The sequence below is a fragment of the Leptosomus discolor genome, chromosome 2 (genome assembly GCF_034619465.1).
Source record: "Leptosomus discolor isolate bLepDis1 chromosome 2, bLepDis1.hap2, whole genome shotgun sequence".
NCBI lineage: Eukaryota > Metazoa > Chordata > Aves > Leptosomiformes > Leptosomidae > Leptosomus > Leptosomus discolor.
Window position 1 is genome coordinate 30,536,876 of NC_141392.1, and position 27,843 is coordinate 30,564,718.

Sequence of the window (27,843 nt, forward strand, 5' to 3'; positions counted from 1 at the left end):
TGACCAGTTGAGTGACCTGACTCACATCAAAGTAAACCTTTGATTCTCAATAAATAGTCATATATATCACTGCTTTGCTGCTAGCCTGTGATTATAACTGGAAATATCTTCCCTTCCTCATACCCTTGCAAACGTTTTTTTATTAGTTCCATCCAATACGAATTCTCAAAATTACATATTTTCTTTGTGGAAGCGCTCTCTTCATGCACCTGTGCGCACGTGGCTTCACACAGAATCACGCTGTTGTGCCACTCCTTGAGGTCTGAGCCTGAAAGTAGGTTAGTAATATCTCACGTCTGTGATAAAAATCAACAAATCCATGTGGGCTGTTGCTATACTAAATAATAACAAACTTTCAAGGCCCATTTGGGGGGTGTGTGGGGGAGGAGACAGGTAAAGGTTTTTCAATGCAAAACAGTTGCTGTAGCTTCACAGTGTACCAAGCGAAATTTTCAGTCTTCTGTGGGCCCCTCAAATGTGTGAATCCACGTGTAAAGACTGCAAGTTTGTACAACAGGCTTTCTTTCCTTAGATACCTGCATCCGTGATCCCTAAGAAGTTCACAAGCCAGAGTGAATTTTCTAAAAATGTCTGTTAAGGGAAACCAATGCAGTTCAGAAGCCTAATGTCACATTTTGAGCTATGAAGCAAGAAACACTTCTCCATCCACTGGCCTTTAAAGGGACCTCCATCCCTTTTAAGATTTAGTTGCAGTCCAAGGTGTGGAGGAGGAACCTCTGCCAGCAGAATGTCAATCTCCATGTCCGTTAGAACAGGAGCAATGCTGAGGAAAACTCATTAAGATTTGATACATACTTGTAGAGCAAAAGCTAGAGAAGTTTACATAAGTAGGTAAAAAAAAAAAGGTTGCTTCCTAGCACACAGTAGTCATTTGTACGTGCTGACAGGATAAAATTGCTAAACTACTATTCTTGCTTCACCCAGAAAGGTTTTTATAAGGAGCAATCAAATTACTAAATAAGTCTAATCTGTTTGTTTAACAGTTGGATCCAACAACAGGCTGTGGTGCAGCAGCTCTAGGCATGTCAGACTGTACTCTTCAAGTCCTTGCCTGCTCCCCTGGCTCTTGGTTGCTAGGGCTAACTCAGCTTTCACAGCTGGACATGGCTTCTTGCACCTGTGCCCGCACATCTGGCTGTGCTTTTCCTGACAGAGTGTGAGCATTCTGCAGCAAATTCATGGGAACTGATTTTTTAAGTGGTGCAAGACTACCTTGTAGGCAGGATCTTCCTGTTATGGATATCTCACATCCTCTCTTCTAGAATTTCATACAGCCCAGTAAAGCTGTAAAATGTGCAAATTTTCCCTGTGCTTGATCTTCTCAGCCACTAAGATCTGATGTAACTCAGTATATAGTCCCCTCTACCTCACCCCAGGGGAGCTTGTTTGTGCCCTTCTCTCCCCTGCAGCTCACAGACTGCAGACATGAAAAAAGGCAAGTGTGCTAGCCCCAGGGCTCTGCAGATGATGCAGGGACCTGCCAGAGTTGGAGGAGCCCTGCCTGTTGTACCATGTCCTCTCTGTTGCAGTGCTGGTTGTGTGCATCTGCCCATGTGATGGGTCTCAGTTCTGAGACACTCTAGGGTTATTTCCTGCCCAATTTCAAAACATTTTGTATGTCCTTCAAGGGGTAGTTGTGCAAGGGCACTTGAGGGGACCCATCACCATTGGTATGAGATTTTACACCCAGGTGTAGGCTGATATTCCCACATAGAATGTAGCTACTCATTCCCACATATGTATTGGCTAGATAGGGCTTAAAGCAGGAAATGTGGATTAAGGGTTCTTCCATGTGAACATTTAGGAAGTTTAGCCTACAGCCGGTGCTGGTGAAGTCTCAATGAATCTGGAAAGACACCCAGGCAGATGACTGGCCAGCTGTTACCTCGTACTTGCTTCTGTTGTTTTATTGTTATAGTTATAGGTGTCTCCCTATTTGTTCATTTATTTCAGTCTCACTGGTGTTGCTATATCGTGACTTCTATCTGAGGCAGGAATTGTTTCAGATATCAATGTGTCCACATGTACCAAACAGACTGGAATCCTAGTCAGAGAATAAGTCATCAGTGGTATACAGAATTTATAAGGTAGACTTCTGGTGTAAGAAAAGTGATTGGGAGAGCAAGAAGGCTTTTTAACTGTGCACTCCACTAGTGGGACATGCTGTGCGACTAATTGAAAGATTATTAAAACTAACTTTTAACAAAGGAACGGAGTTGGGCTCACAGTTTTTTCAGCTCCTGTCCAGTGAAAATAAGGATAAAGCTAGTAAATGTCTTTGTGTAGATACCTATTGTTTCATGTGGCATGTAAATTTGCATCTGTCATGAACTGAAATTATCAAGGTCTTGCAACTAGATTGCAAGACTATTTCGTAACTATGCCATAACTAACTGTTCTCTGGGATGAGCAGGAATCCTGTGGAAATCTTTCTGGCTTATGACTTTACTGGTTTCTGGTGATCAGCTCTCACGCTTTCCTGCAACATGTACTTTTTTAATTGGTAGGTAATCCAGTAGCGCTATTGTATGGGGACCCTGTGGATGCTCTAATGACACTAAATGGTCTGACTGGGCCAAAAGTCTAATGGAAGTTTAGAAGGTTTTGTCCTAGTTTCTTGACTGCCTGAGCAGAGGTCAGCATTTTAACCCATCCTGTATAACAATGGTAGTGCATAGCAGAAAAGTTATTTTCTTCAAGTACTGAGAGACTGCTTATACAGAGCCCTACCCTTCCTATTGCTCTCTGTTCTGTTGATAAACCTTGGCTAATTAACTGTATGTGTTTTACTTCACTTTCACATCACACTCCTCAGCCATTTTTCTTGGAGCATTTACAAAGGATTTAAACGCTTCTGTCCTTATTTCAAGAGGTACAGCAGCAAACACCCAATGGCATGAACATGATAATAAAACCTAGACCCTGGGAACTCACTGGTGGGTTTCCTACAGATTTACAGTAATTGTAGCTGCATATTACAAACTTTACTAGCATCCATGTAGAACGTGGTGTGTGGTCTGCTAGTAACCTTAGAAATTCACCGTCTTCTTGCCAATGTACGAAGAGCAGCTTTGTTACTTCTGACCAGTACCCAAGCTGCTGAAGAGAAGCACTTAGTAGGATTGGGGTGCCCCGCAGTGAAGTACAGTAATTTTTTCCTCCTACTTCCCAGCACAGTAAAAAGAGACAGGGTATTGCTTTCGATGTGGCAAAGTATACAGTCATCGGGTCCTTGCTCCAATGTCCAGGCAGCATAGACTCTCATATTTTTGACTAATAGATTTAGATGCAGCTAATCAGTGGTGTGATATATATGAATATAGAAGCCTAAGTAACAGATGGCTCTGAGTAAGATGGAGTTATGAAGGGCACAATTCAACATTTTTTTTGCTGCAGGAGAAATATTACATCCTGTTTACAGATCATCTGTGTGTGTTTCGCCAGCTTCATCCCCTCTATAAATCGTTTGCTCTGAATGGAGTCAGGGCAGGAATTTTACTCAGCCCCTAGTGGTATTTGTTTCGTGAGCTCTGGCTTTTGAAGCGTGCTTAAAAGAAGTACAGAAGGACAGCTGTTGTCTGAGGTTTATAAAATTGCTCGTTTAAGTTCATATTTAGATGTAGTCTCTTAAATGTTAGAGCCATTGAAAATTAAAATTAATATAGCATATTTAATTCATTGTTTTATAAGGGAACTGGTATTTCATGGGCCTTGAAACATAACAAGTGTAGATTTACAGCCTGGGACTAGAGACAGAATTTGCATCACCTGAACTGTTATTTAATCAGAGATTCCACTCCCCCATAAACATAATTGAAAAAAAAAAAAAAAAAAAAAAAAAAAAAAAGAGTAAGACACACATGAGATGTTAATGATATCACTTTGTGCCCTGGAAGATACTGAATCTGTTGGGAAGCATACCTGGCAGAGGTGCTAGCAGAGACACTGGAAGCCATTGAGGGGAAGAACACTACCCTGGTAAGTTTTCTTCTGTTACCTTTATGACAATAGGGTCAAGATGATCAGTAACTGACTGAGCAGATGGCATGTTTTACAGATGCGCGATTTGCTGTGGCAAACAAGGAAATCATTCCCATGTGAAGAATTCTTTTTGGTAGGAGGGGGTTGACAGGTGCAGAGAGCATGCTCTACGTTATCTTGTTCCATTTATCACAGTACCATAGGTAATAGATATGCAGGGAAGTATTAGCGACCATTCTTTCCGCCTACGTCTGGCTTGTCCTCATCTCAGTCTTTTCCTTGCAAATATGAACTCCTAGCCACTTATCATGACCAACAATTTATCTTATCACTACGTATTCACAATTAATCTGTAATTGAGTTATCCTTAAAAATGCCTTAATGAAGACTAAAAAAGACTGATTCACATAGAAATGAGGCATTCCTGCCTAGGAAAAACAGCAAAAAGACAAAAATCTTGGAAATCAGAGTTCTGATGATGAATCTGTTGTAATTGTGAAGCAAAATACGTTGGTGTTTTACTGTTTCTGTGTCATTTTAGTCAGTTAAAGGGATATTTTCTTGACCAAAACTACTACTGTTTTATTAATTGGAATATGTAGGTAAAAGACTTCTTTCCACAGATATAAATATCAAAACTAGTTAGAAAGGAACAGCTTTTTTCAGTTGTGCTACTCTAGAGTATCATGGAGGTTTTCTGCAGATCTTAATGGAAGTCTCTGCAGACCACTGGATGGTATGAAATGAGATGAAATGCAAAAGGAAAGATGTACAGATATTTCTTTTAAATTTGAAGATATCCGACTTTGCAAAGCATTTCAAAGTAGAAAATACGTTTTAGCAATTCAATACATGTCAAAGACAAGTTTTCAAAATGAATGTAATGTGTTTCTCTACATATTTTCAAAGTAGCTTATTTAACATTTAATCTCCTGCATTCCACGTACTCAAGCTGTAGGCTGCTTTTTCTGTATATCTCTTACATTTCATTGCCAAGATGACATAGTAATTTTTTCTAATTAAAACGCTTCAAGTATTTTTATTTTCCCAGCCTTTCATCCTTACTGTTTTCCACAACGGGTATTATAATACAGCTTTTCTTTAATCTGTCTCCATGTTAATTTTAACTATTTTGGAAGGAAAGGATTCTATCAAATGCTGCCAGAGATGCTTATACTCTTATGTTTTGCCACTAAAATCTGAAACATGAGAATGGGGTTCAGCAAAGACAATATATGTGAGTATTTCCGCAATCAATGAACTCTTGTCTTAAAAGCAAGGATGTATGTTAGTCCTGCTTAATAGTTTCACATGTGATTAAAGCCTGACTTCTTTTAAAACTAAATTAATCACCTTTACAAAAGTCCCTTTCTCCTAATTTTAAGAGCATACCATTTATCCTAGTACTGGCCAAACTAGGTTTAAGGGGATAGTTCACTCTAATAAACATCTGTGCACACATCTGTAGCACAGGGCCAAATACATTGTTTCTAGCTGTAGATAAAATTTCATTTTAATATTAAAATGCTTTCCATTTCCTTTCAGGGTCAATATTGTTACCTGTATAAGACGAGATTAAAAAAAAAAAAAAAAGAAAAGAAAAAAGTTTCTCCGTTCTACTCAGCGAAATACTTTTTTCAGGCGATATAGTCTCACCAAGATTAACCAAGTAATTTTAAAGATTACTCTGTTTAAATTTTCAAAGCATTTTATTACTCTAAGTGGAATAATGTAGCTGTATGTTGAGTGTAATAAGGAGAAAAAAAATGTTCCTCAGTGAGAGATATTTAAGAGGTAATGTATCTTTAAGTGTCTCCGCCTCTGAATCCACCCACTTCTTGATAGCTGCAGCACTCTTGTTGACTCATAGAAGCGGTGTTCATACAAGAGCCAGCAATGAGCAGTATTTTTCAGAGATTTTAAGAGCACGCCTCCTGCTATGTATTTTGCGTTCTAGCTTGCTGGGGCTGAAGGTCTATGAAAGAAACAGTTTTAAGTTTCTAAGATATTGCAAAAGATAGTTCCTCCTCTCATCCCGGAAAATCCTGACAGACCAGTTGGATACCTTTCAGGCCTTAACCAAGAACTTTATCTGCTCATCCCACTGTCTTTTTTACAGTAGAAAGGCCTGAGACACCCTTAAGAACTGAGAATCTGACTAATTTAAACAGATGGCTAATCCCAGTGCTGTCTGCAATGGACATCTTCATCATCATCACCAGAAACAGAATAACTTCTTAAAAAGTGGGATCTATAAGAAAAATGGAATTACTAAAGGAATGAAGGTAAGGTTTGATTGTTTACCCTAATTGTCTCAATATTTAAAATAAATAAGTAGTTGCAACATTACTTATTAATCTAGTTTTATGGCGGTCTTAGTCTCCATTGAACAGGTTGAATGGATTAGGCTTCTGTGTTAAGTTTTATAACCTTGGGACCTGAAGCTGCTTCTTTTTTCTGTCATCCTAAACTGCAGTAAGAGTTGCGAATGCTCACGCAATGTACTTTTGGTCCTGTGGACTAGTTAGCCTCTAGTTCATATCAAACACAACACATGCACACTGAAATGTAGTAGCTTCCTGCTAAAGCTGAACTGATGGTGGAGTTGACTTTACAAAGTATTAATCACTAGCATAAAGTTGTTTTATCAAACGAAATCGTGTGAGGAGTGCTTTTTAAAGTGTGATTTATTGCTGTACAAGTATAACCAAAAAAATGTATGCAGGTGAAGCTCTCTTTTCTTGATGTTTACATTGCTGCAAGGTTGGTTTAACTGACGCCTGTACTTTGCTGATGCCTGCTCTCTAGCCTTGTACCACTTAAAATCCTAGTCAGTTTACTTACTATTTTCTCAAGCTGTCCTCTTTGAAACCAGCGCTTCTCATTTATGTGAACTGTTTTGTAGAACAGTTGGTATGTAGCATCCTAAAGAATGAACCACAAAACCAAAGGTTTGCTTTTGCCAAAAAAACCCCAAATCTTAAATTTTTTCTGTCTGTGATACCTGTTTGGACTGGGGACGTACTGTCTGTCTTGAAGTGTCCCAATTCTGGATCTTGATGTGATCATTAGTAGAAAGTCTTGTAGTGACTAGAAAAAGGCTGGGTTTACAGTGCAGTGTGATGGTGAGAAGGGGATGGAGAAGGTTGCTTTTGGAGCCTGAGCGCTCACCTGACCATCCCTGTTGAAAGCTTTAGACAAGACTGTGGTGAGGGCTCTGCTGTTTCACAAATAAACTGCTATCTCCTATCTTTCTCTAAATGGGGCTTTCACGCACCTAGCCTAGCACTCTAATGAAGGCACGCCTAGTGTCCTGTTTAATGATCGTCTGGCTTTAGGTGTCTCCCTTGGTATGGGTGTTTCCCAGTCATTGGCTTGTGTAAGATGAGGAAAGCAAAAAAGCTTGTGCAATGATTGAAAAGGCCATTCTTGGGATTCGCTCCCAGAAACCTAATCTAGCATCCTTTTATATATCACATACATCTCCTCAACATTTTATATACTTGCTATTTGCCACGGTGATGTCTGAAACCTTTGCTTTCAGTTCGAGTGGCGTATTTCAAGGACTAATCCTTGCCATTCAGTTTTTGTTAACCTGCTGTAAATGAGCGGTTTTGAAAGCCGTAAACTCCCATGAGGGGATTACTTAGGATTTCCTCCTTAATAGGATAGACATGACTAGAGAAATAAAGTAGAACATTACTGAAGGTGAGCAAAAAGAAGATAAAGATTGGCCTGAAAAGGGTGGCAATGAAATGAAGGAAATGTTAGTAGATGTGCCTGATAGATTAGTGAAGCACAAGCACAATGTGATTGGAGGAGAAGGGGTTTTACCCTGCCCTGTGATGTGTGAAAGAAGCATTGAACCACTGGCAAATACCATCCGTGGCTGAGGAAGTGGTGAGGAAGTGAAGCCTTAGAAAGTTCAGGAGGCTTATCAAAGGCAGATATAGTAAGTCTGGGTCTAGCACAGTGTTCTGAATTACATACCATTTCCCCTCTCTTCCTGCTTCAAACACAGATTGGGAAAGAAGGGAACAATAACAGACAAGAGTCCTGTATGAACCAGGAATCTCATTCCTGGCAGGAATCTCCCCATTCCTGTCTGGTCTGTTTCCCCGCCCCAGCTGCCTCACCCTGTTCAGTACTTATGTTTTATGCCATTTTGCAGGAACAGATACTGTTCCTTCCTACCTGATCTGTTTACATGACTTACTGCTGTAGGTGTGGGACTTCACACAGTCTTCCAGTGTGTTTATATTTGCAACACCTCGTTGAGGTGTTCTTCCCACCTTACAGCTGGGATCTGAGGAGCAGGGAATATGGCAGCTGGGTGCACAAGGAAGCCTGTGCAGGAACTAGACTGAGGTTTGTCATGATTCCAGTCATCCTCCTCCCTTCCTCGTCTTTTGCTCTTTCTGCACCTTGCCTCAGTTTTCCCTAACACTCTGACACAACACACACATGTATATGTAGTTCGCTGCCTATAGAGTAAATTAATTCACCATCAAACACCCTACATAGGAGGGGAAATATAGTTCTAGGATATTCAGGGGACATGACTGATGATGCTGGTTCTAGCACTTGAGACTTGTGGCAGTTTGAAGCTCTTGGGTTTAGTTACAGCTGTGTTACTTTGCAAGGAGAGGATGAGGGAGACGTGCTCTGGTTGGAGAGAGGCAATTGGTGGTGCAGAGGCTGCAGCGAGAGCATGGCACAGTGAAGGCTTCTAAGCCAGAAACGTGTAGCAATAGTTGCACACAACTGACTGACTGGAACATCAGGCTTTGCAGAAATTAGCTTCATAAACCCTTTTTCTCTAGGGAGCCCACAGGAAGCACTGTCTTCAGGAAATGCGGACTTTGGAAACACCACTTTTGAAAACACTGTCTCAGGAAAAATGTGTTTTGCATCTTAATGTTGTAAAATCATTTTGTGTGTCGGTGTGTGCATGACAGAAATAGAGACGTAATTCTGACACAGCAAAACCCCCAGGTTTCTGAAGAAAGGATTTTGTTTAATGGGTTGGGGAAGGTAATTAGGGATGATCAAATGTGGGGGAGTAGGGAGGCTCTCTTTGCTTCTAGCAATCTGTGGCATACCAAGGCCAGGAAAACAGGTAGTTGAGTGATAAAGAAGCAGTGAAGCATCCTAGCAGAAGAGAAGCTGTTGCTTTTGGAGAAGAGATACCCCACTTTGGAGTGGTACTGCTTGTTTGAATAGCTTCTCTGATTATTTTAAGTCTGATTTACTCAATTCCAGCCGATAGCAGACTCCCATGTAGCAATGGACACGAGGCCTAACCACATCCCCCCAACCATGCTGCACCCTTGCATTCTTTGGAAGTTGGGCCAAAGTAAGACCTAAGCTTTGGGAGGGGTGTCATGGGCCATGTCTTCCACTTTGTTAGTATTTATAATACAGGCAGATTCTTTGTGTTCTTCCAGAACCTGTAGTCAGGACTTGCCTTTATCCAAAGCACAATTCAAGAGGTAACCTATTTATTTATGTAACTGTGCTATCCAGGAGGAGGTATTTTCCTAGTGATGGTTTCTTTTGCTGTTATATTGCTGTTGATTTGGTGTCAGTTGTAGAGGACTTTGGATTTTTAGAACTATAAATATATTTGTCCAGTGGAAATGTTTTTTTCCTACAGTACACATGTAACAATTTTCTTTCTTTGATAGATCATCTCCTTGGATGTCTTAGAGAGCCACCAAGTCATTATAAAGCTATTTGAAAATTCTTTTTTTTCTGGTCTGCACCAAGAATGGTAGTAGTTTGGAAGAAACTTGCAGTGAACAAGACTACAGCCTTTCTCAGGGCTTTCATGCTCCTTTCTGGAAGCAAAAAAGAACCTGGGACCAGATCAAACCCAGTAACGTCTGCCCCACTTATTTGACAGCCCGAAAACCTGATAGTCTCCAGCATTTGGGGGCTCTAAAATTTGGAAGATGATCATATTTACCTTCTGTCCTGTGACATCTGGACCTCCTCTGAACTGTTTTACTCTGCAGACAATGTTAGTCCCTTCCATGCTTTTGGCTCCCCTGCTTTTCTTCCTTTTTCTGCACTACAATGTCATTTACTCCTCAATGAAGGCCTTAGAGAAAACATTGATTGCTTAAAAAGAGAGACATAAAAGGAATATGCCATGCAACTGTTCTCATAGGAATAATTTTCTTCTGTGTTGTAGATGCCCCCTGTAATTTCTTTGTGCTCTGTCTTCTCACATGTATAGATAGCACGTACTTCATGTGCTTTTGCAATAGTTCGTGTAACTGGGGAATTTTGGATGCAAACTCAATATAAATGTTAATGAGTCCTGCGGTAAAAAAAAAAAAAAAAAAATCTAATTCCCACAATTACAGTAATGTGATAAGGCTTATTAATAAGATAAGAGAAAGGAGGGAGGGTTAAGGCTGATCACACTACAGCCTTTCCAAATGTTTGCGGCTTCAGCTGTGCAACCATAATGACCTACCAACAGAATCACTTACTTCTGAAATATCTTAAATTTTTTTGGCATTGCTTTGGCTAAAAACAAACTGAAAGGGAAGTTCATTGGCCCCAGACTGTTTCACCTGCAGCACCTAAGTCTTTTGGACCTGTTCCATTGTGCATGTATTAGTGGAAAGTGCAATCCTCATAACCCCTCCGGCTTTCAGAGCTGTAGTGACAACAGGAAGGTATTGAGAACTGGTTTCTAGTCAGAGTTCTCTGCCTATTACTATATCTGTTGCTTCAGCAGCACCACAGCCATGACCTCCTCATCCTCAGTTCCTACCTTCTCTTCTCCTTGGTTTTGAGCCCTAGAAATTCATTGCTTTGCACCAGCTCTCCCGTCTAATAATCACAGGTCTCAATTCCACACCCTTGTTTCTGTCATCCATCTACCCTGCTATGTGATGAGCTCAATGCATTGGAAGCAGGAAATGTTGAAGACATCTTTCTGCAAACTGAGATATGACTAGTTTGTAGGCACATGTAACAGTCAATGACTCCTGTAGCAAAGCTTTAAGTGTGGTGCATAAGACTTTACCTGCAAGGCTAGAGATTTTTCACATAGCACAATAAGTAAGTTTCCAGCAGGGCTGGAGTCACTACCCTGTTAATACATGGAAATCTCTAAATTCAGGTAAATAAATTTTGGAAGTTTAAGCCCTGACAAAAATAGCATGTATTGATTTGATTTGGCTTGAACAGACTTAGCGTGTCAGGTCTTTGAGGACAACCTCTTCTTAGCACAAAAACAGTTCACCCTTGTGCTTGTGAAAACAAGTAAACATTTCAGGAGACTGGCTTAGCTAACCAGATAACCCATGATTGAGCTCCAGTGCAAAAAAGCAATGTACAGGAGGTAGAAGCAGGAATGGGCTAGAAAAGAAGAATTCTGAAACATTGCAGGGACATGTAGGGATGATGTTCGGAAAGCCAAAACCCATCTAGAGTTAACATTTGTAAGGGACATCAAGGGAAACAAGAAGAGCTTTTACTGCTACATTAGTAGTAAATGAATAAACACAGAAAATGTGGCCCATTGCTGAATGGTGTGGGTGACTTAGTGACTGCAGATGCAGGTAAGGCTGAGGTACTCCATGCTTTTTTTGCCTCAGTTTTCACCAACAAAGTCTTCCAAGCCTCTGTGTCGTCAAACTACCAGTAGTAGAAGAAGATTAACCATGGATCTCTTGAGAAATCTCTACCCATACAAGTGCATGGGACCAAAAGGGAAGCATCCAAGTGTGCTGGCTGATGTCATAGTGATATCACACACTATCATCTTTGAAATGTCATGATATCAAAGAAGAACCTTGATAACTTAAGAAAGGTAAATGTTCCACCTGTCTTCAAAACATAGATCATTTCTAGTAAATGTTGTTTCTGGGAGCGTAGAGGGGAAAGTAAATGCTAATAGCAAGCATGGGTGTAACAAATAGAGATGATGTTTGACTGACTGTCTTCTATGATGAAGTGACTAGATTTGTGAGTGAGGGGAGAGTGATGGATGTAATCTACGTTGACTTTAGCAATACCATCCTTATATGCTACTTAGGACATTACAGTCTCAACGGGTAGACTACTACATGGGTTAATAACTGGCTGGATCATTGGGCTCAAACGATAGTGGTTAATGGTTCATACTTGGCCTGGAGGCTGGAGAGGTTTCCTATATTGGGGGGGGGGGGGGGGGGGGGGGGGCGGGAGGGGTGGTGGAGGAGGGGTGGAAATCCAGATGCAGATAACACTGCACTGGGACATGTTGCTCTGGGGCCTCCATCACGGAGGTTTTCAGGATCCAGCTGTGCAAAGCCCTTAGCACCGTGCTGGGAATTTCATGTTGACCTGCCTTTGAATGTGAGGATGAAGGATGAATGAGAGAACAGCTGAGGGCCCATCCAGTCTAAATGAGTCTGTGACCCTTTAGTGTAAGAAGGCAGCATTTCTCTGGTGAGAGTCAGCTGTGGTGAGCTAAAAATGGACAGAATTGATGCAGAACACCAGTGAGGCTTCTATGGGTAGTAGAGCTGGCAAGCAGGGGTAATTCTTGCTCAGTAGAGGTAATTAGTAAAAGAAAACTGTGAAGTGGCTAGTCCCACTGCCTGTCGATTTATGTCCTTTCAGCATGAGAATGAATTATCTTTGCAAGCTGTAAGTGGCAGTCTAGCTTTCAGAAATAAGTAAGGTAATATGCATTTTCTACCTGCTATGTCGGTGAGGGGTGTAGCTGGCTGTACTCCGTTGCAGAAGCAAGTTCACTAATACAATGGACAGAATGATAACGGCTGCTTAGGGACTGTCTGTGTCTCTGTGTGATCTAGCACTGGCAGGATGCAGGAACAAACACAAAATCGTGGATGAAAAGCAAACAATACATTTATTTTTGTTACATCACCAACCAGGGCATCCTCAAAGCAGCACCCCAGCAGAGAGACACAATGGGGACAAAGTCACAGCAGAGCTCAGTCCTTGCTAGAGGATCACCAAACCTGCTCTTTTTGCCTGTACTTCAGGGATTTGTGCAGGTGTACTTTACCACTGTGCTTTGATCTCTCCCACAGCAGGGAAGGAATCTCAAGCATATTCAACAGGGTGCCTCTAAGTCTATCACAGGCCTGTGTTATTGAAACACAGATGTTCTACTTGTCCAACACACAAGGTTAAACAACAATTAGTATGGTAAATGTGTTTTTCTACACCTCAGCTGCAGGTCACTTGTTTATAATCCTTTTTACTGATCTTCCGTTATTTTCCCACAGTCTCTATGAAACCTGACTTTTCACTAGAATAATGGATAACATCATGCTGCCTCTCACAGCTTGCTGTCTGCAAGTGTGCAGTGGTGATTCAAATCCTGTTTTATAGGGTACTAGACAACCATAAAGATCCCCTAATTTATCATGATAAGCAGTTCTGTTTCTGCTGCAGACATATGTAGGAACTTTCTCATAGATTTTTTTTTTTTAATTTCTTTTTAAAGAAAATTAACTTTTGTTGTGTCTAGGACTGTGGCATTAACCAGCAAAACAGAAAATTAAATTTCCTACAATGACCAGCCAGAGAATTCCTACCATTCCTGGCAGCTAATTTTTCCACAGAAAACACTTTTAGAAAGCAACCAAGCCAGAAGTTTTGTGAGACTATTGTCTGAGAGAGTTGCCATTGTGGGACAGATGTTGAATTGGGAAGAGAAATGTCATTTAAGGAGAAGAGCAGGCAGCAGGACCAGCAGTATTGTGTGCCAGACTGGAGAGGAGCTGAAGCGTTTCTCACTGCAGGATATATTGATTCAGCCAGATAGCTAGAGCATTCAGTGAGATAATTTAGTGTAAAACTGCAAGGTGAAGGGCTGAATTTCCAAGGCAGACACCATCTATGTGCACCCATGTCTTCAGCACAAAGTAATGTTTAGCCTATTCTGGCCAGGTGACTTTCACTCTCCCAAAGTATTTTGAATTTCTAGTAGAACATCCAGTGTAGATGTAACACACCAAAGCCTTGTCTGTTCTTCAGATCATCTCAGTCTTTTTGGATTCAGCTGTATCCTTTCCTTTGTTCATTTGGCCAAGCACAGGCTTTGGCACGTGGTCTGTCATTTCCCCCTCTTCCGAAAAATTCTGGGTTTTTTGCCCAGCCTACCAAGAAGTGAGGATTTATTCACTTAGCAACAGGAATATGGAAAGACAATTCTGTGGTGACGAGCTGAGATCCATAACAACTTCAGCTGACATCATGCTGCACTCTGCTTCCTCCAGGAACTTCCATTTGAGTTTCTGCTTCCCTGTAGCTTCTGATGATTCATGTGGTCTGAAGAGCTGCCATGCATCCCTCTCTGTGACTCAGACATAGCTATCTGAGACTTCAACCTGGCTAATCTTCTCACAGTCACAAAGCTGTCAGCCTACACATGGAGTCACAGCAGCCATTTGTATGTTCTTGAGCTTCTTGGGGCTGTTCTGCAAGATAGTGCCTCAGTCTGTCCCTGTATTTCAATTTCCTGCCCATTCCTGTGTCTCCACAAAACTTTGTTTGTCTTCTGAAAGGGACATTTCTCCTTTTGTGGTCCTTAGGTTGCACTCCCTGAGGGTAAAAGTAGGTGTGATCAGATGTTTGTGCACACTGTTGTGTGGGAGATCTGAACATGAGGAAAAACTTCTTTACATTAAGGGTGACAGAGCACTGGAACAGGCTGCCCAGGGAGGCTGTGGAATCTCCTTCCCTGGAGACGCTCAAAACCCATCTGGACGCAGCCCTGTGCAACCTGCTCCAGATGAATCTGCTTTGGCGGGGGGGTGGACTAGATGATATCCAGAGGTTCCTTCCAACCCCTGCCGTTCTGTGATTATATAAAGATCACCCAAGCCACTGTCTGGAGAGGGCAGGATACAGATGTTTCCACCCAGTCCTAGCAGCCATGTGTCAGTGACTGTAGTGATTTAGATGGGAACCTTGGAGGCCAGGGAATATGACTTGAGAATTAAACTTAAGACCACTTGTGCTTGTCACATTGTACCTCATTGTCAGCTGTTCCCTGAAAGAATCCCAGACCTGTGATCTGATCAAATATATCTCCTACTCAGGCCACCTGCTGATCAGCCTCGACGTTTCAGGTGCTACACAGGTACCAACGTCAAACAACGAAAAAAACTGAAAGCAAATGAGCTTTTGTTGAAGGTATTTCATGGTTCAAGAAAGCATTAGAAAAATCAATTATATTTTGCCAGATTTTTAAGGTCATATTCATGAAAGTTCATGAGTTTGAGCCTTTGAACTTCTGGCAATCTCTTGACATCAGGCATGCTCTAAGGGAACGTTTTACTTTGTCTCTGGCACAAAAATTGAGTCTGCATGTGTCTCGATGTCATATCTTTATATAAGGCATCACTCTCCTGTGCAATTTTTTCCTTGCATCATTGTTATATAAACAGCTTTTTTGTTTGCATACGTGGGTAGTAAGATTGTTTGGGAGGTTCTAGCAGGTACGAGGGTGTGTTAATCCCAAAGGGGGAAATCTTCATTTTTTATTGTTTTGTTTTGGTCACAAAGGAAACAAACCCCGTTCAAACTGTTTTGATGCAATCTCCACCCTTTTTCCTCTCTTCTAATCATAATCATCCTTCACCTATGTGCCATTATTATCAGTTTCACTTGCTTTAAGTTATAAAAGAACCAATAGTGAGATTTTCATAAGGATTGGATTGGTGCATCTGTAGGTGAATATATAAGGGGTGTTACAAAGGAGGTTCTGCTTTCTGTGTTTCATCCTAGGTTAAGAAATAAAAGATTATGGGTGGAACTTTTGTCTATTAGTATTTTTTGGGTTTCAATACACTTCTTAACAATGTTTCCTCAAGTTGAACTCAGAACCTTCATTTCTAAAATCTAATTCTTATCCATAACCAAGCAAGAACAAGTACAAATTCCAGAGTAAAAACCAGCATTTGCCTAAATCTACACCTTTTACATAAAAAAGTTAACATTTCTATTTTTCATTCTGACAAGTGTGCTGTTGATATATGCTAAGTCTAATTGCTTGTTCTTAAAATCTACAGATGTTTTCAAGGATAGAAAGCTTATAAATTCTGCTATCTGTCTTTATTTTCATATGTATATTAATGAAACTGATATGTTGATGTGCAGTAGTGTGAGATGCTGGATATGCTGTGTGTGTTAGTAAGACTTGGTAAAATAATTATGAGTAAGTTTGTGTATTAGACAGGAGATGTGCTTTGAGAACTGAGAAGTAGCTTTAATAAAATTCAGTTTCACCTTGGGTTTAAACCTTTTGTCTCAGGTGAGGTGAAAATTATTACATTCCTGAAAAGGAATTAATTGGCCTCCTCACATCGCTTACTCACCAGGGAAAGATAAAGAAATAAAATTCTGCAAAAGAGGCCTGTCTTTAACCAGAGATATACCAGGATCAAGAAGGGCTGCAAGGAGGTTGTCCTTTTTTTCCTGTGTCAGTTTTAAGGATGGATGGCTGAGCAGGCTGGCCCCAAAGTCCTGGCCCTTGGGCATTGGTGCTCAGTCTAGAAGCCTAACAGAGGACTTGTTACAGCAGCAGTTTTCAGCATAAAGTAATGTCTACAAGATCCTTCCATCTCCCTCCATTTGCAATGTCTTCCCAAGCACACAGGTTCACCTCTCCATTTCCAGCAAGATTTTTCTCTGCACTTCATTAACGTCTTGGCTCTTCCTAAATTTATGTTGTGACAAGAAAAATCTCTTTATTATCTTACTATATAAAGAAAGTCCTGTCATCACCTCTTTGATTTGGTAAAGAAATCATTGTGGTTTTTGCATTAGAGATCCATCTCTGGAGGTTACACAAGAGTGAAAATCAAGAGACTCTGCTAATAATGAACAAGATGGCATTACCAAGCATGACAGACAAAAAATGGAGCTCTGTCAGCTTACATCTCACCCCTAATCCAAAGTATCAATTAATTGATACTTTTGAAAATGTTGGCATGAACTTTTTATGCTTTCAGCACAGCATAATTAAATCAAGTAAATTGGAAGGTAAAAATTTCCTTTACACATCAATAGGTGGAAAATATTTTAAAATTTGCAGAGATAAGACACTATTAATAATTTTTAATATCAGTGATTCAGTATAACTGGAGACCTTTTGAAAACTTGTCTTTCACGTGGGCTGAGAATTGCATGGGTTTGTGTAAGTGAAGTGAAGCATGTTTTTAATTTATTTCGTCAGTATTACTACACTTTATTATAAGACTGTCCTTTTTGACTTTTCATATGTACCTCATGAGAAACAAAACATTGTTATCCTGTGATTTTGTTATAAAGATGTTAACATTTACAGGAAACAAAATTCCGTTCAATGAAAAGTTATGCAGATTCTTAAAACATAAGGCTTGCTTATTTTTATTCCCTGCTGAACACTTTATAGGTGTCAAAAATGTATGTGGTTGGGGAAGAGGAGATTGTATGTGTGGGGAAAAAAACCCACCTACATAGTTTGTTCTTTCAGCATGGTAACATTATACAATCTTGATTGGTTTTGGTCTCTTTCCTATAGAAACAAGACTTATTTAGTGATACTATCTGTCTGTCAACTCCTTAACGACTTGTGAACTAATCAGCTATTTTCAGCCAGACTTGACAAAGGCATATCATCCACTCTTTCCTTAAAGCAGGCAGCTGAGCACAGAAGAAAGGCTCTGCACGTTCCCTGTTGAAAGAGAAACTGCAGTGTGAGCTCATTTCTCCAGCACCCTGGAGAATCTGCAGTTAGAAAGGATATTTGACCTGTGTCCCAAATAAGAAGGAAGCTTCTGTCAGTGTGTTGCTTTATTTGACACCAAAGTCAGTCAACATGAGACACATGCAGAATTTATTATTCACAGAGTTCACAGTGCTCTGTTTACTTCTACTCCAACTCATTTCTGCATGGTGCATATCTTATTATTGCATTTCTCTGGAATTTATTTAGTCTGTAAACTTTTTGAGATAAAGACTTTACTTTCTGTCCTCTTCTTGTAAAACACTTGGTACACATAGGAGCAGTATCTATTAAGTGTACCTTCATTCACAGGGGTTTTCATCAAAGTCTTCCCACTTTTTCAAATATCAGTGATTTGTTATCAATATTGTATAAAGCAGTTGACCTATCTCTTGTTCTAGTTGCTGCTAGTAAGACAGGATAGAGAAATGTATCTTGGTCTCATTTCTCATGGGACATTTCTCCTCTATCAGTCTGTCTATAGATGCAACTTGAGTTCAGTTAACTGTTATACTTACTGTTTTGCAGTAATTCAATTCTAGTTCAGTCATGCAGCGGTTCTTCATAGTTAGAGGAGACTAGTCCAAAGGTAAGCAGATGCAGACTCATCATTGTAATCTGGCTGGCGTTTACCCCTTTCACAAGCACTGCATGATTTCAATTCACCTCCTATTGATCAAATAGTGGAGTTATATTTCAGGACATCAGCATAAAGACAAAAATGGAATGGATGCCAGCCTGTCACTCTGTGACAGTTAGTTTCTGTAAGCTGGGGCTGAAGGTTGATGGTTAGGCATTTTATGGAGCTTTGACTACTTCTTCCTTGAGCTTTAGGTGGTCATAATTAGAATATTTTGTTTTTCAATGCTACCCGTAGAATAACATGTGAACAGTGTGGAAAGCCTTTTAAAGAGCTTTTAACCAGATGGTCAGGGAAGGGTTCTGCCTTAAAAATGTAGTCTAAAAGACTGGCAGATGAAGGTTTGAGGATTCTTTAGTTTTTATGTTATTTTGAGTGATGTTTTGCTGGGGAAGTTAACCAACACATATCCGCACCCGGACGCTTCTCAGTAAGTAACTAAGTAACTACCATGCTTTACTAACAATAATTTGTTTGCAGGCTTCGCTGTTTGCTGCTTATTCCTATCTTCCTTTTTTCCAGCCCTGTATGTCTTCCTGGCTTGTGGCTAATATTTCAAGGCTACATTTATTCACCATTGCACAGTGTGTCGCATTCTTGGCTGTGCTACATGCACACTTAGCTGTGTGGCAAAAAACCCCAGCCATTTCCACAGGGCTCACACAGGGTTTGCAATGCAATATTTCAGCAGAGGTATGAGAGATGGGTATCGATCATGTGCAGGCAATCGTATTTGCCAGCTATACCTTCCTGGAATAGGAAACAGCTTTAACTATGAGATCATGATGACAAACAATTACCAAGTCTGCTGGTAAATCTTCTGGCACAATTTCTTGAAACTTGCGGTAGAAGCAAATGAACCAGTATTATTTTCTATGCTACTAGACAAAGAACATTTTTTCTTGACTTGAAACAACTGCTGGAGTCTTGTTTCTTTATTAGCCTCATTTAGCCGTGGTTAAAAGAAGCAGACACCACCTACACTTTATCTGTTCACATATTCTGGCAGATCATTGCAAAACTGAATAGGAATTTGTGATTTTGGGGGGTTTTGGTCAGCCCATATTGTTCAACATGTAAGATTTAGCAGAGCTCATAAACAAGACTGTTTTAACAATTAAGTAGGTAAGAACATTGCCGGGACTTTGCAGCATTCTGTGTTTTGAAAAGAGAATTAAATTGGGGGGGGAAGTCAAAACCGCACACATATGTAAGACATTGGATGGGAAGGATGACCCTAAGTTTTCCAGAAATAGGTCCTTATGTACGGATACTGGTCACTTTTGGAATAGGAAAATTAACTCTTGAGCTACATATTATCTAATTTATCTAATATTGGTTACTTTTGCATATTCAGATTACTTATCAGCTAGATACAAAGTCATAAGGTAAGCAGGTTACAATTATAAATAAACAGTTTGGTTTAGGTCCCACTGTCACATCTGTTATGAGAAAAGCATGCTAGTGAATAAGCCATACCTGTCTGGCACAATTTCTAATTATTCAAGTGGCAGGATCAGGGACAAGGACTCATAGTTGAACTTTTGTAACTCCTTCTCACTTTCAAGTCAAGGTCAGTTAAATCTGTATTAGTCAATAGAAGGGACAAAGAGCTCTCTCCCAAGTGGCAATTGGCCAGCCAGGGTGAAAATTGGGGAGTGAGATAAAGCAGCAGTTGAACTGGAGAGTCTGGCTTGCTTGGTTGTCCAGAGGAGCAAGCTGTGTTCAGCTGTGTGGTAGTGCTCAGGTGGTGTAAGGTGGAGCTGCCCGAGGGAGCAAAATGCTCTGTGAGAACTAGGTCAGGGGAGTGTCAAACTCACTGGAGGTGCCGGTGTAGCCGGAGGCTAGAGAGGGAAAGCCAAGAGGAGGTGAAAGGTGGATGGGTTGAGTTTGTGGCAGGAGATCTCAGCCAGGATGAAGGCAAAGGAGCTGAGGGGAAGGAATGGCACAAGGAGGGGAAGATGTAGCTCTATAAGCAGCTGTAACCTCAAAGGGAGTGAGTCGATTATTTTTTTCCCTTCCTTTTTTTTTTCTTGCAAATATCAAATAAGTAGGACTGGCAAGCAGATAGCTGCAGAAACATTAATTATTTCACAGCCAATGTGTGTATTGACTAACACATAGTACTCTGAAGTGAAATACATTAACTGAAAGTTAAGTTAAAACAAAAGCAGTAGTGCTTGCTGTGGCTGCTACTGCCAGTTTTTTACCATACTCCCATTAGGAGAACTCTAGCCTTTTTTGTAACTGTTTGCAACACCTTTGTTCTGTTCATTTGGGCTAGTAAGAATGCTTGAATTCATTTTGTTATACATTCTTGAAGCATATTCTTGAATTTTACAATTTTCTTTCCAAATCCAAATTTGGGCTGTAGTATTTCTGGGGAAATGTGGTCTTCTCTGCAGTATGTCTTTTAAGATACCAAAAGCAGATATGAGGTCTGTGTGGGACTGAGATGGAACTTAGGAAATGAGGATAGAATTGCAGGTTTTTTGTGTAGGAATGCAAGCCTTCCATATTATTCTACTGAGGTTTGTAACACAGAAAAGCTGGTAACACAGCTTTTGTTCACTACAGAGACACAGAGACATATATGGAATTTCAAAATAATTCAGCTCTGCTTTGCAAAATAAGTGGTCAGATTTTTGGAATGGCTCCTACAGAAAATAAAAATCTTTCAAAATTCTGTGGTCTGTGATCATTTCTCCTGGCAGCACAGGAATGCCTGTGTCAAATATTTTCCATTCTTGGCATGAATTCACTCCCCCAGAAGTTATGTTTTATTTTAATGCAAACAATCTACATGGTGTGACACACCTGAGTAAGGGTACAAGATTTGGTATTCCATTCCAGTCAAGGCATAAGTGACAATCTGAACTTTAAGCATAATTATATTTTATTTTCTTCCTGTGAGTCTCCACTTACCATTGCACTGTCTGACAGTTGCTTTTTCAGTTCTCAAGGCATATTGTAGGATCCAATCTTATTACTTTCTGTCCTCAACCAATGTTGGCATACAATGGATAGATCTAGCCAAGCCTACCTATTTGGGCAGTGTGTCTATGGTAGAATCTCAGTCTGGATACTCTTCTGTTGTTCAGGGTTTTTTTTTTCTTTCCAAAACAACTTCTAATCTGTTTTGTTCATTAATAAATAACAAAGGATACTGGATTTTATACCCATGCTTTGGATTATAGTGATTCTTTAAGAATGAAGCAACAATGCATTTGGTAAGGTAAACCTGTAAGTAAACTACCTGAACACAGAATTTATGTTTTAGGGTATTTGACATGAAGCGATATAATCTCTTTGCACGCTTTTCTCCGACTCGTCTGAAATGGGCATAATTTTTCGTTGGTACCTTTCAAGGTCCCTCAGGGAAGCCAGTGCCTTTCACTGTACATTTCTACATTGTTTCCGCACAACAGCTTCAGTGGACATGGCTATACTAAGCTCTTAGTTTAGTCTGAACCACTTTAATTCTCCTTTCAGCCAAAAGGAGAAATCTCTCATTTGTTTCTTTTAACTTGACTTGAAGCTAGGGCTTATAGTACACTTTGGGGATTGGACTCTAGAACTGGATGGGAATATGAACTGCCATCTCTTTCTGTGTGGATATAGGCAAAACTCAAGCCAGACCATTGCTCTGATTGAGCTGAGTCTGATTCCAGAGCCACTACTTCTTGCAGAGGGAAGGTTCTGCCAAGGTATCTTGCTTTTGTAAAACTCAGCATCAGGAAGCAGTTTGCAAGCCTGCCCACTCCTGTACAAGCTGTGAGCGAGGAGCCCCTGCATGTCACTGAGGCAAGACCTTGCTTTCAGGCATTGCAGAAATCGCCTGCCACATGGACTGACTTACTGCAAAATAAGGAGTGTAGCTTGGCAGTGGAGGCCATTACGCGTGATCTCCTGCCAGCCTGGAGTGGAAGCGCTGTTGGTTAGAGAAGAGTAAGAGTCATGGTTGGAAACATCAGGTCCTCACATAATTCAAACAATCATTTAAACAGGTAATTCAAGCTAATCACATAGTTTAGCCTTCGCAGATGACAGTTCTGTTTTTTCTGGAAGCAAGATTCATCTTTTTTAGAAGTTTCTCCAGGGCTTTGTGCTGTTGCCCATAGCTGCATTTCCTGAGTACTGAAGTACTGAGTTGTGTTTTCTTTAGAGCTCACAGTGCCTTAGCCATATTTCCCCACTGATAGGCCTTGGGTTCTGCCTCATGAGTCCCTGCCATTGGGCAGTTCCACCTGAGTTTTGTTCTAATAGTTTTCACTTTCTTCCTCTGAGCAGAATGTAGGAGGAAAAAAAAAAAAAAAAAAGTAGGAACTTCAAATAATGTTTTCCTACACTTTTTGTCTTCCATCAGCTACTATGGTCTAAGAGATTAGTTTTGATCCATGAAAATGAAGAAAAAAGGGGGGGTGAAAAAGAGACAACCATACTCTCTGATATGAATTATGAATTTGGTCACCAAAGGGGGATATTCTTGATTTGTAATGGTTTTTCTGTATATCCTTCTTGTCATTCTTGGTTTTGTATCAACTGATTTTTTTCACATGCTAAAGTTATTGCATTAGTCCATAAGGGAGCTGTCAGGATGGACACATAAAATTTTTTAATTCAGTTTAGGATGATGAATTTCCTACATGATAATGAAGGGAGTACAGAGCTTCCTTCCCTGTGGAATGGGAAAGAATGTAAAACAAGGAGTTATCAGAGTATACTAGTATTGTTTCAGAATTCACTGTGAAGTATTATGTCTGAAATATTTACCTATAGGAGCATCTCCTTAGACAGATTTTGTGGGGAGTTTTTGTTCATGAGACCCAAGGTAATTTATTTTTTTGTCCTCCACTATAACTGAGCTTTATTAATTTTTCTCAACTGATTTATACCATGGGACATGCTAGTGAGTTCATATTACTTTGCACACATGGACATTCCTCAGAAGTAAATTATATTTTTCTCTGCTAGATGGTAAGATGTAAATATGTAGTTCATGTCTCAGAGCAGTTACTGGATGAACTAAAACTGTCAGAACAAATTTGAAACCTCTCTCCACCTGCACCTTTTGTCATTGCTTGTTATTTGCCCTATTGCACAAATATATTTGTAGCAGGCATTATAGAAAGGCAGAATGTTATATCATGTATGACTTTAAACAACAATAAATTTTTTTTCAGACATATGAGGCTATTTGTTTTACTGGTACGCTAAAATAATTGAATTATAATGGGCTTTAAAACTACATTCGTTTCTGAGAGACCGACCCTTCCTTTTGGGTTTTGTTGACCATGGTCATATTAGAGGAATAAGATTGGTGTATAGGCACTTTCTGTTATTCCTGAAACATGTCAGGTTGCTCAGGAGAGTGTATGACTAATCAGACCTTCAGCACATCCCTTCTAGATGGTCCTTCCTAGTTTTTGCTTTGCCAACTACTGTTGGTCTATCTAGGTGCTTCCCAAATTTAGAAGCACAGGTACAGATGTGTGAACAGAAGTGTTATCCTAATGGAAAAGTCAAAAGAATATTATCTTATCTCTCAGAGGACTGAACGGTGCTACATAAAGATTTTAGTGAGATAGAGATAATGGGGTTTCGTGTGGCCACAGAAGAAAAAAGTTGCCAAAAGCCAGACTCATGTCAATTTTATTTTACTTGTAAACAGAATCTCTGTATACCTACTTCTTTCTTCCAGCATCCATGGTTTAGAAGTTCTCTCTATCTGATTGCATTTCAGGCTATGCAAAACGTGCATCAGCTATTTTTGGAGTGCTTGGTGTTTTCTGTTCAATATTTCATGTCATGGTGAGGATTCTGAATATAAGGTAAATGGGAAAAATAGGTAAAAAGGCTTAAAAGTATTTTGCAATGTCACCTAGTCCATTTCTGTCCAAGAAGGCAGACTGTTTTATCCAGGGCTAGTTTTATGCTAGAATATCTTGAAGGCTATTCTGGAGCTTCTTAGTCCATAAACTTTGCTAGTCTGTTTTGAGATTTTAAGAGACTAACAGCACTGCTTTCTCATATTTTTTGCTAGATAATATTAACTTTGACTATACACAAAATTTTCCTGACAGTTTTGTTTATACCCATTTTAAACATTTCCATTGCTTTAGCTTCATGTTTATCTGCTTTTATCAGTAGAAAGTTTTTTCTAGCATCTGATTTAGATCACCCTGGCTGTAGTTTAAGCAACTTGACACTTTCCAGAGCATAGATTATTCTCTTCCTGTTGCAGTTACCTTTTACATGTTTGAAGACTCTTAGGCTGCCACTTATTAGGGTTTTCTCTTCTCTTTACTAGACAATTCAAATTTTTTTCATTCAATTTTTTTTCATTTTTTCCTTATAACTTACTTGACCAGACTTTACACTTCTCTTCCCAGCTCTCTCTATTTGGTTCACCTCTTCTTTCTCAAAAAGCATTGCCCAAAGCTGGATGGACTACTTCAGCCAAGGCCTGCATACTGCTTAGTAGCACCAGAGTGGTTTGTCCTTTTGCCAATAGTGTTGATGTTTTAAGAGATGGCTGGAGTGGGTTTTTAGCTCCTTTTAGCTTTAATATTGCTTCCTATAGAGTTGCCTGCTATTTCTGAGTACAGTTGTGCTCTCCTGAAATCTGTTATTCTGCTGTTCTGTTTCCTCCTTTTCCTAAGTCCCTCGATTTCTAAGATTTTATGATTGTATAAATGAAAACTTTGAGTGAAGAGACCTTAGTGTCCTCTTAAACTCCTTCCAAGGTGCAGCAGTGTTTTGAATACGATTTTTTAATTTGGCCTGAAGCAATATAGGAAGAAATTATATTGGAGGTAAGACAAAGGCTTATGAAATGTCCACAACTTTTTTCCATAAGCAAGGGGTCTAATGAAGCGTGCTTTCATCTTGTTTTGTGTCCACCATCTTCTACCACTACAGAACATCCTAGCTTGCCTACCACATCCTTACTTTCCAGATAGGCAAGAGACAGAATGTGCCGAACCTTGTTCAGAGCTGTGCAGGTGCTGACTCATGGGTCGTTACAGTTGTGCTAGTGTCATTCACTCCAAGAATGGCTAAAGAGCCAAGTTACTGCTGTCTTTCCTTCAGCCCATGGATTTGGATCTCTTTGCACTATCAAGGTCAGATTTTCCTGAAGCTTTCATGAAAGTTCATATCTGAAAAAACTCTATTCTTCCATCAGATATGGTTGAAATTAGTCCATGAGCTCAAAAGCTACTAGAGGGATACTTGCAGATAGAGGGGTAATGTGAAGGCATAACTCATTGCTTTCTTAGAAAACAGGTTAAAAATTGTTCAAATCCAAAGACTAACTCAAACTGACTTTTTACTTCCTGCTATGCATTGGAAAAGGCATGTTCCTCTGCTAAACAAACAAAACATGTTTCAGTCACCCCTTTCCTTCAATATTCTTGTACCTGATTTCTGTCTCAAATTTCTGGTGTACTGCTTTTTCCTAATCCTTGTCTTTTCAGCCAAGAACCACAGCCTCTAGGTGTTTGCCTCTAGGTAGATGTGGATCTACTGACAAAAATTAGTATATGGTAGGGTGAGGACTTTCTTTTTTGTCTATGTCTAGACTGCTATAAAACCTGAGGAGAACACTTGTTTAAGGGTGATTTCCGTGAACCTGCTGCTTACATAAGGTTCAGATGAGAGAAAGCCAGCCATTCTCATCCTCAGTGTTATGACTTAACATAATTACCGGAACAACTTACAAAGCTAATTTTAATGTTTAATGTACTAAAACCAAAAAATCAAGTAACAATTTATTTCTAGATTCTTTTTCATTAATCTTGTAGCAATTAGAGTAGAACACAATTATTTTATTTTGAGCTCTAAGATAGAATTAGCCAATTTAATAATTGTTAGTGAATATCGTTACAGTTAAATAGACATTAAGAGGTCATCAAGGTCCAGATCATCTTTTCCACTTGTACAAGGCAGAAATTGAAATCAGTGAGAAGAGACAGCCTCTTGCAGAACTGTTGTACCACCTCTGGGATTCTGGAGGAGGCCATCTGTGAGCTCCTCTTAGGTATAGAGGTGGGCATTACTTAACCATAATGGATTGAAACCACCTTTTCTTGATCTTTTCCAAACAAAAAATAACTAGAGAAGGCTGTTACTGTTTCTGTGAGTTTTAGGTGGAAAAAAAAAAAATCTAAAGTAAGTAGTTGGTTGTCATCTGTTAAAATATACAGCTTTTCTGCATTAGGGCACAAGTTGGTGAATCCAGCTTACTCTGAACTTTCTGGGGTTCTCACAAGATAATTTGAGGTTAGGTGGGTTGCCCATGTCATGTTGTGAAATGGTGCATCAATTTGATCACATATGCTAATTCTGATGCTGGCTTTGGTATATAGTCCATCTGACCTCAGTTATGCCATGGGCACAGCTGCCATGTCGCCTAACTTGTTTAAATGAATTCCCGTCGTCTTATGTTTGAAGGTGTCAAGCTATTCATTTACTCAACTTTATTCCGGCTGTGATGTGCTGTGACACTATTGGCATGTTTGTGGGATGACTGCCTCCCTCATCTTCCTCAAATTATTCTGTCCTAAAACCTATATACTATACCATAAATAAGTTTATTCTGAATGTGGGTTTTTTTTTTCCTTAGGGCTCTATTTTGATGCTTAAGTCCTATGCCAGGTCAGAGAAGGAACTTGTCTACACAGATGGTCAAATTCCTACTGAGTTTTTAGTTCCCCTACCTGTAAAACTAGCAACACAAATCCTGATTACTTCTTTCCCAGCTGTTCTTGAGAAATTCTGCTTTCCCAATTATTAAATTGGTAATTTTTTTACTGTAGTGTTCCATATTTCTCTCTTTCCTCTCCATCCATGGTATGCCAAGAGATCTGCATTTAAATATCATTTGAAAGTAGTTAACTACATTGGAAGAGATAACATAAATCCAGCTAAAACTCTGACTGCATTAACAAAACCAGCATTGATTTTTCTCTGTTGTCACCTTTCTGAAATATGATACGTTAATCCTTGCAATAATAGAAATGCCTTGGAGGGCACAGTGTTTCAACTTAACCTGTGCATAACTCTCAGAATAGTGTACAAATTATTCTAATGACATGCAACTTTCAGGTGGGAAGTGTGAATGCTGTAAATTACATTTGTGGTGCTCGAACAAGAGGCCTGATGTGTTATGCCTTCCAGAAGTCTTAATCACAACTGGTGCTGCCGTCTCAGGAACCAATGATGGCCTGAGACTGTTTCTGATGTTTTAACAGGTTAAGATTGAAGCTTGTGATGTATTTGGCGTGATCCAGGAAAGTTCAGGGACACATCCATTCTGATAGGGGAATATGTGTCTCATTGTTAATGCGTTCACATTTGTCACCTGTGCAAAATCCTGGCCCTGTTTGAAGCTCTTGTGCTACGTAATGGGAAAAACTCTGGGATCCAATGACGACTCAGTTATGCAAAT

General features: G+C 39.8%; 1 protein-coding gene across 1 annotated transcript in view; it reads left to right on the top strand.

Annotated features, from left to right (window-relative positions):
- Positions 1-6,173: 6,173 nt before the first annotated feature.
- SPTLC3 (serine palmitoyltransferase long chain base subunit 3) overlaps positions 6,174-27,843 on the top strand; it is an 83,072-nt gene continuing 61,402 nt past the window's right edge. The window contains exon 1 of the mRNA XM_086460827.1: positions 6,174-6,287. Coding sequence (XP_086316953.1) covers positions 6,174-6,287 — 114 coding nt within the window. The remainder of the gene's footprint in view (positions 6,288-27,843) is intronic.